The following is an 8,771-nucleotide window of genomic DNA, read 5'->3' as shown; positions in this document are numbered from 1 at the left end:
AATGTGACTTTTTCCAAACAGCTTCTCCAAGTGCCCAAAATTGACTCCCCCAGACTTTCCTCCAGTGTTGCTGAGGCAACACAGGTTGCAATTGTGGCTGTGTCACATACGTGGCACACAATACATCCAAAAAGTAGAGATGGGTTATAACTTGCAGTCCTAAAACCTGTGTGCGTCCTCTCCATGGCTATCCTTTATAGCAGTTTTTTTCTTCACTAATTACACTTTAGGTTATATTTAGAAAGAATAACAGGGCTAGTCTGACATAAATATAAAATACAAATCATGTTTATGTAAAAAATAAGGTTCTGTTGTTGGTGGAAATGAAAGTGTTTTATTGTGGAAGACCTCTACTGATATGACTATGACAAAACAGCCATAGAGGAGGCTTGCTTTTGTTTCTTCAGACATTACAAAAGGGCTCCTAGAAATATTGTAGCAAGAAAGTTTCATCATGTTTATAAAGCTTTAACTAATATTTTTTATTGACTCTTGCTTTTTTAAGCTAAACATAATAAATGAGGCTAGGTAGGAATAGCAAAAAGTACTCAGGTTCCCAATTCCCTTGGAGTTATTTTTCCTCACACCCTCTCTTTATAGTTCAGCCCAGAATTCCTGCCCAAGTTTCCTACCCTCATTGTCTGTGGTTTTGGTAACTTTCCTGTTATCTCCCACGGCCCCATTCAACATGACACCGTCTGCTTCCTCTCTTCTGCTTTGCTGCAGCTCTTCCCACTACATAGAGTGTTTGTTAGAGATTAAAATGGGACAGATTTGCAGACCTTCAGAATGATTGCTTCTTATCTTCCAAGTGAGTCAGAAATAGTTGGGTCTCTCAAGCTCTAACCTAGCCATTCTCTTCAGTGGTCTCCTATTTTCTCTGGTCCCAGTTTGTCCTTCCATGCACATGTGTGGACACAGCAGCCACCTGTGCGCACACACACATGGACACTCCTGCACCTGCACTGCTTGATGCACACAGGCGTTTATGTATATCCACCTTCCTGGCTGCACACAGATAGGCACCCAGGTTCTGAGATTTTAGGGCATCCAATAAATAAAAGTCTTTTTTTTCCTCCTACCTGTGCTCAGAATCATTTAGGTTATAGATAAAGTGTCAGGTGGAGAAAAAAAAAATGTCTGTTTTGTGACTGATTGGAGGATATGACTTCTGTGTGAGAGTGGGCTTGCAACACTTCACCTTAGAATTAAACTCACCCATCAAAACTATAGGAAGAGCTTGAAATCTTCCAGCCAGCTTAGAGGGGAATCCTTGCTTGCTTCTTGTGGGCAAGTTGGCGCCCAAAGAGAAAGGGGCTGAGGTGAGTGTGCCTGGGCCCGTCTTCTAAACTAGATGAAGAATGTGAGAGGACTGCTGAGAGAGGCTGAGAGTGTTGCCCTGGTGATACCTCTTCACCTGGGACACACACACGCATGCACGCACGCATGCATGTGTGCGCAAAGATCACTCTTACACCAGGCCATGGGTGGGTGTAGAATTGGATATCGGGAGCCAAGCAGTCAGAAGACCAGAGGGGATGAGAAATGAAGGCCAAGTGAGAAAGGAGTGAGGGTGAGGGGTCAGGACCCAGAGAGCAGGGGGTCTGCAGCAGCGCTTTCAGCTGCATCGGGGGTGTCTGGAGTCACGATTGGAGCAGAGAGGTGGCAAATAGGATGGAGGGAAATGCTGAGAAGAACATAAAGCTACCAGAGAAAGTGTATTTAAGGAGTGTTGAATGAGTGTGTTTATTTACTCCATGATCCAGAAAAGCATCTGCAGCAGCCAAGATTTGTATGTGAATAGGCATTAGAATGTGTACTTTGAGAGAGAGCGTAGGAATGTGGGTATAAGAGCGGTCGCAAAACAACATAAGGCCAGATTTCTGTATTTGAAAGAGCATAAGAGATAGCATTCCAGTGTTATTAGGGGGATCCAACTACCAATCATAACTTGGAGTAGGGCTCACAGCCCTCAAATTGACCAAGAGATGGAATCTGAGTGCCCTACCCCCCACTTGCCCTAAGTGAAGAATATTGCCTTGTTTCAGAATGAGCCTTGGGGTTTAAGAAAGAGGCCTGGGGTTCAAGATTTTTTTCGTGATTTGCCTTGACATTTTATTTTTTGGTTTGAGGTGGTCCCAAGGATCTGACTCTTTGGGAGAAGGGAGGGAGAAATAGATAATTATTAGGATAGGTAACATTTATTGAACATTCACTGTGGGCTACACAGTGTCCCCTGCGAGCGCTCTGAGCATACCAGTTCATTAATCCTCTTAGCAACCCATGAAGTATATGCACGTTTAATATCTCTATTTTATACATGAGGAAACAGATGCAGAGAGGCTTAGCAATTTGCCCAAAATTGTCAGCAGCAGAGCTGCGATGCAAATCCCGATGGTCTGAACAACTGATGGTACAGGAAAGAGGAGGGTGGAATGACTCAGCCCAGTCTTGGATCTTTCCTGTGTGAAAGGAGCAGAATCCTCAACAGGCTAGTTTGAATTCAAATCCTGGATTTGGTGTCTGCATTTAGCTGGGCATTCAGGAAGCGTTAACTGCCTTAAACAAGCAGGCCAAGCTTGTCTCCTGCTGCCAGACCATGAGGTAGAATTTCTAGGCAAAGGCAGGGACATTGCTCTGACGACCCTCAGAACGTGTGTAGGTTGCTCCACAGATTTCTGGGTGTGTGTAGAAGTACTTTCTGGTCTCTGCTGAAGTGGGGAGGGGACTAAGGGCCAGAAACGAGGTCTAGGGGAGGTGTAGAATCCAAGAGACTCAGCACTATGATATCATTCCACACATATTTATTGAGCTACAACCACATGCTCCATCTTGCCTTACTTTTCTTGGTGTGTTACTCTATGCAGACACCTATTACCAGGTTGCTGGGAATTCCTTGCCTTTGTGGGATCAGGTAGGCACTTGCACAGCTGCTCCTCCACCTTCCTTGCCTGATATCTAGCAGACCAGACTGTAGGGCCCCCACTGGTACAGGGCTGTGTTTGTTCAATAACGCTTGGAAGCACAAGTGAGCTCTGTATTACCGCCCTTTCGCTGGGGTGGCTGGAGGGCCTAGAAGCTCCTAGTAGTAGCCCTACAGAGCCACAGGGACCGACCCAAAGCACCAGCCATTAGCTTTGTTCCTCAAGCCTCTGGAGAAAACCTTTGATTTCATGGGGATGATTCTTTTTATTCTTGCCCACTCAAGGATGAAGCCCAAGAAACAAGAGGTTGCCCCTTTCAGAAGCATCACAAGGGGTCACCTCCAGCCAAACCCACTGTTTTTTGTTTTTTTGTTATTTCTGGGTTTGGTTGAGCCTCTCTTGGAAACCATTACTATACAACTTACTTAAAAGAAAGAGTGGAGGGATTGGGCATAAGAGACCCAGACGGAGGGGGGAGTAGGTGGGGGCTTTGGGACAGAGAGGCTGGAAGTAATGTGTTGTCAGAGAAAGCACAGGAAGAACACAGTAAAGTCACAATCTGATTTAAATCGATTCCATTTTGTAGTGACATTTTTAATCTTTTGCAAAGTTTGACTTTTGGCCAAGCCTAGAGAATTGGAAATTTGGGATGAAGGTTTCAGAAAGACACAACACACACACACACACACACAGACACACACACACACACACACACACAGAGAAAGGGGGAGGGAGAGAAAGGGGAGGGAGACTTTTATCCTAAAGTCATTGTAAATCCAAAGCAGGGTTTTATCCTCCACAGTTAAATGAGAAAGAAAAAAAAAATCAAGAATACCAACATTTGAGGTACAAAGACTGTCATGGGCCAGTGGAAGTTTGCAAAATTATATGTAAATGACCAAAGTTTTTACTGTGGTGGCCCTGTGCTTTCCCAAAGCTAATCCCAAAGAGAAAATCTACTTAGCAAAAGAAAGTTTTGTCTAATTTGGTTAACAGTTGAGAAGTGACAAAAATGCTGAATATATTAATAATTTATATTTCCAGGGTAACACTATATCTTTAATGCTTCACTGCCAAAGGGAATTCAGATTGGCTTAATGCTCAGAGAAAACAAGTCTGAAAGGCCTTCTTCATATTCTGTATCCAGTGCTGATAAAAATGGGTGTAAGACATGTGTTGCAATAATAGGCACCATGCATTCTCCCATTTCTGTATAAGTTGTTTTCATCCCATATTGCTCAATGTATATTTGTTACCCAAATGGCTTCCTGATCTTACACTGACTTTCATGCTCCAACTATATCATTTCATAAGGAAGGAGATACTTGTTTGCAACTCACATTTTATAAACAAGTATTGTAGTGACGTGTAGTGTACGTACACACGAGAACCCCTTACTTGAGAGGCCTTTTCTAAAGTTTATAGACTCTCCCTGCCCCCAAAACATACACATTTAAGATTTGGGTTTCACTTTATGGACAACATAATGAAGTAGCTGTGTGTGTGTGTGTGTGTGTGGTTTTTTTGGTCCTGTCTCTGTGTAATCAAGTTTGATGGTTTATAAATTGCAGGTCATGCTATTCCATGACCTCAGTAAACAGTCTAGGTCGAGCTCCCTTAAACCCTGTCCACAGAAATGGAATAAGTTAATTTATTATACTCCAGCTAATCTGAGCAATGACAAATCATCATAGTTCAGCTAAATGGCCTCAGGAAACAGGAAAATCAGCTACATAATTTTGAGTTATTTATTTACAGGGCATCAAAGGAAATGGGAACAAAAAGGAAAGACAGAAACAAAAAAATCAATGAAGGAAAAAATTTTAATTCTCACAAACACAACTTTAACAGGTTGGATACCTTGTTCATTTTACCAGTTAACATAAAACAACAGTTAGGCTCATTTTGCATTTTGGGGCCTAGAAAAACCTGATTTTAGTGTGCTATTTTAAACGTATCGCTGTTTTGTGGTTAAGACAGACCCAGCTGTCATTGAAAACTACAAGTCCCTTAAAGATCACTAGCCAAGTCTTCCCTAGACCCCAAAACATTCCTATGTTCTGGGTGGAGAGAGAAGGTTAAAATCCCCCTTCGCCAGGAAAAGGTGGAGAAGCCTTTCTCACCAGGCCCAAGGACACAGTGTTTTAATCCCTCACCAGTGGCCGGATGTGGGTATGGTCAGAGGGCACAATCCTTTAGGGGAGCGCGTCTCCCAACCATGTCGCTGCTGGCCTCTCACCAGGTTGCCCAGCGCCCCAGAAGCTGAGCTGATCTGTGTGCCAAAGGCAACTCCAGCTTCCTGATCCCTCTGGTGCCGACGAGTATTTGGCATTCGAAGATAAACTTCATCGGATGTTGTTTTTAAGCCACACTCGGAAGCTACCTCCTCTACATATTTTTTTTACCAGACAGGTCGATGCCGTAAACCTAGTCACGCATCCCGATGGCCTGAGTTTCGCGACTCTCCAGACCAGCGGGCGTGTGGTGTGCGCGTGTCCGGGGCCTTGTCTCGGCTTAGGGACGGGCACCCAGGTCGGAGCTGGCGAAAGTCCGCCAAAGCCAGCTTGGGGAAGTCCTTCGATTTCTATTTTCTGATAGGCGAGGACCCTGGTTGCTCGCGTCTGCCCTTCTCCCAGGCAAACGCCCAAGGTGCGCGCGAGGCAGGTGCGGGCCTGGAGCCCCGGGAGAACCGCGAATCCAGCCTGGAAGCGTCCCCTCCACTTAGCCTCCCCGCCTCCTCAGGCACCGCAGCGACCCGCCCCCTTCCCCACCCAGATTACTGAGGGCCATCACCTTGGCCCCTGCCAGCCTTGCGCCCAAAACACCTCGGAGGGGATAGGTTTTGGAAGAGCAGAAGGTAACAAGAAATCCGTCTCTCTGGGACATTCATAAAACGTTTATTCCAGGGGGAGATGCTTCAGAAGATTAATTCGCTTTCGGCCTTCCCCCACCCAGCTTTTTTGTTGGCACAATATTTACACTTGTAGAATATACAGTATTTCTCTCATGCAGCGCCCGAAGCGCAGAGAAATCTACCGGCGAGTCGGTGTCAGAGCACCTGGGGGTGCTGAGGCGTGTGCAGGTTAAGGGCGTTGGGGTGGGCGTGGCCGATCAGGTTGAGGTAATGTCGGTCCAGGCCCTGCACGGGCGCCAGGAAGGAGCTGTGCTGCTGCGCGGGGCTCGGGAGCGGCACGGGCGCGCCTGGCAGGTAGGGCAGCGCCGGGCTGCGGGCTGCGCCGTGCGGCCAGGGGAAGGGCCCCGGGGCTGCCCCCTGCGGGAACACGGACGCCTCACCGGGGCTGTGGCCCGCGAACTCGGGCCCTGCTGGGTGCAGCTGATAAGAGAAATCCGGCTCCGGGAGCGAACCCAGCGGCTGGAAGACGGGCTCGGTGCCCAAGCGGGCTTTGGACTGCAAGAAGGCGAGGATGCGCGCGTACTTGGTGTCCTTGGTCTCCATCCGCTCCACGGTGGTGAGGTAATGCACCAGGTTCTTCATGCACTCGTGGTAGCCGTAGTGGAAGTAGTTGGCAAACTCCGCTAGCAGTTCTGCTGGAGGGGCGAGAAAAACCGTAGAAAGGAAAAAACGGTGAGCGGCCCCTTTCCGACCCGGAGCCCGAGGCGGGTGGCAAGCACCTCCCATCACGTTTTCTGGCCACAGTTTCCATTTGAGGCCCTCCCTCTCCGCTTTCCACTCTGGAGACTAGGAAAACGCACGCCAGCGACCTCCTTTTCTTTAAGAGTCTGACCCCACCCCACCTGAGAGGAGGCCGCGGAACCTGTATCCTCAGACACCTGTTCTCCAGTCTCCCTTAGCTTTCACAGGACCCCGCCTCGGGCAGCATCCAGAGACCCATGGCGAGCGCCGCTTCACTCCCACCCCCACCCCCAGGTCTCCGTGTGGCGCACGATCCCTGTCCAGTTTCCCCCTTGCCCAACCCGCGCCCACCTTTTTCTCTTCCCCGGGGAAAATCAGCGGAGTGCAGGGCTCTCAGGTACTGAACGGTCATCTCGAGGATCTCCGCCTTCTCCAGCTTCCCAGAACTCTGCAAAAGGAGGAAGGGCTCCTCGAAGCGGCCCAGCGGGTGCAGGCCAGCCCGGACAGGCTTGGTGTAAGGTTTTATCTGGAGAGGACCAGCGAGCGGGGCGCTGCTGTGAATCTGCGCGAGGGCCGCCTGGGGCTCACTCAGCGCTCAGGCCCCCGGGAAGGAAGCCCACATGTAAGGCCCTCTCCGGCTCCAGACTCCCGGGGAATCACTGCCGAGAGTGGCAGCAGAGGATCCCCAGCACTAGCACCGCTTTCTGGGCCGCCCACGTTACCTGCTTCGCCAGGGCCATGGGCACCGTCTTGCCCAGCTCGTTCAAACAGCGGTTAATCCGGTCTCTCCTCCGCTTTTCTATCACTTTGTGGGAAACGGGGGTTCTCTGCGAACAGAGGTTTTTGTCCGTTTAGGATGGCTTTGCCCAGAGAGTCGTCAAAGGCACGGCTGACACAGCCGTCTCCCAGCCCTCAACGCTGCGCAGGGACTCGCCCCAGGCCCCTGTCCCTCCACACTGGGTCACCTGAGCTCTACCTTCTCACACCCACGCCAGTGCGCTCCCCTTCCAACCTCCCCCGGACCACACCACAGTGCTGAGCACCCAGGGCAATGGGGAGGTGGCCACCAGCCTCCAGGCGTGGGCTCCGCCCTGACTGAGGAGTCCCCTGTCTATCCTTCTTCCCTTCCCAAACCACTCAGGATTCCTCTCCAGGAGAAGTCCCTTTTGATCATGTCCCTGCCCGTCTGTCCAGCCAGGTGGTGGCCCCTGGAGTCAGACGGCCCCACCCGGAGGGCGCAAGAGCCATCTGGGCTCAGCGGACTCACTTTGCGTTCCTTGAGCTTGTCTGACATTCTGGTCAGTACGCGCCCTCGGGAGAGGCGGTGGCGCGAGGCACCCGTCCACTTCTCGCCTCGTGTGCCTCCTCAAGTGTCCCAGGTAGTCTACAGCCTCCCAACTACGAGGGGCTGCCTTATAAAGCGGTCATCTAGGGCTCCAAGTGCATTCACGACTTGAATTATTCCATAGGATTAGGGGAGCTGCGTTTGGGGGATGCATGCATTCAAGATCAGTTTTTTAAAAAGTTAAGAAAAAAAAATTTAGCAGCCGAGGGGGGGCGAGCTGGGGGCAGATCAGCTTTGTTAATCCACGTGGCCCTTCAAAGGACACGTGACCGGCGGGGGAATAACATTTGCATGGCAACAGCCCGGGCGGGAAAGCAGGCGGTAAACCCGCGCCAGCGGGCGAGCGAGCGAGCGCAGGGGCGCAGCGGCCGCGGGCACCGGGGGGTGAGGACCCTCACAAAACAGTGTCGCCTCCTTTAGTCCCACCGCTGAGTCTCACACGATTGCCTGTTTACAAATCCCAGCAAGCCCGCAGTCTCAGCGCCGAGTGCGTTTTAAAGCCTGTCCAGAGTCATTAAAGTAATTAAGTAAGCCTTTAATAGGCTGTTCCGCCGGGTTCAAGGGAGAGCTCTTGGAGACGGAGGCGCCCCGTTTGTTCCCAGGCTTTTCTCACACGACTTGGTGACACGTCCATCTCCCCCCTTTTTGTTTACACCGCTTTATTTGTCCGGACATCCCGGCAGGTGTGGGGCTGCGGCTGGCACACGAGGCTCCCGCCTCGCCTCGCCCCTCCCGCCGGTCTTTGGCACGCGACGCTCCCCCCTACTCCCTGACCACATCGCTGCCTTTCTTTTCTCCCCCCCCCTCCCCGGGCTGTCTCTTCGCGGGGGGAAGAGGCTCAATTTGTAGCCTATTATCCTATACGGAAAATGTCCATTGAAAAGTATGAATAGTTTCATTGGGCTAA

General features: G+C 50.3%; 1 protein-coding gene across 2 annotated transcripts; it reads right to left on the bottom strand.

Moving 5' to 3' along the window:
* Positions 1–5,973: 5,973 nt before the first annotated feature.
* Positions 5,974–7,813, bottom strand: HELT (helt bHLH transcription factor). 2 transcript variants are annotated; one of them, XM_057697823.1, is made up of 4 exons: positions 7,787–7,813; positions 7,242–7,346; positions 6,871–6,967; positions 5,974–6,473 (listed from the first exon to the last, which is right to left on the bottom strand). In XM_057697823.1, exons 1-4 carry the CDS (start codon positions 7,811–7,813, stop codon positions 5,974–5,976), a joined length of 729 nt encoding a protein of 242 aa, XP_057553806.1. The 2 variants fall into 2 exon arrangements, with proteins under 2 accessions (XP_057553806.1, XP_057553807.1); XM_057697824.1 differs by having other exon boundaries at positions 5,974–6,470.
* Positions 7,814–8,771: the final 958 nt, after the last annotated feature.

This window comes from Hippopotamus amphibius, chromosome 10 (assembly GCF_030028045.1).
Source record: "Hippopotamus amphibius kiboko isolate mHipAmp2 chromosome 10, mHipAmp2.hap2, whole genome shotgun sequence".
Lineage (NCBI taxonomy): Eukaryota > Metazoa > Chordata > Mammalia > Artiodactyla > Hippopotamidae > Hippopotamus > Hippopotamus amphibius.
Note: the sequence above shows the minus strand (reverse complement) of the source record. Positions and strands in the feature narration are given on the sequence as shown.

Bases quoted from the DNA above. Each gene is read 5' to 3' on its own strand.
- HELT (XM_057697823.1), bottom strand. From the start codon at position 7,813: ATGTCAGACAAGCTCAAGGAACGCAAA. The intron at 6,968-7,241 runs GTAACGTGGGCG...CTCCTTTTGCAG, and splicing joins CCATGGCCCTGGCGAAGCAG to AGTTCTGGGAAGCTGGAGAA. The intron at 6,474-6,870 runs GTGGGCGCGGGT...TCGCCCCTCCAG, and splicing joins TCCCCGGGGAAGAGAAAAAG to CAGAACTGCTAGCGGAGTTT.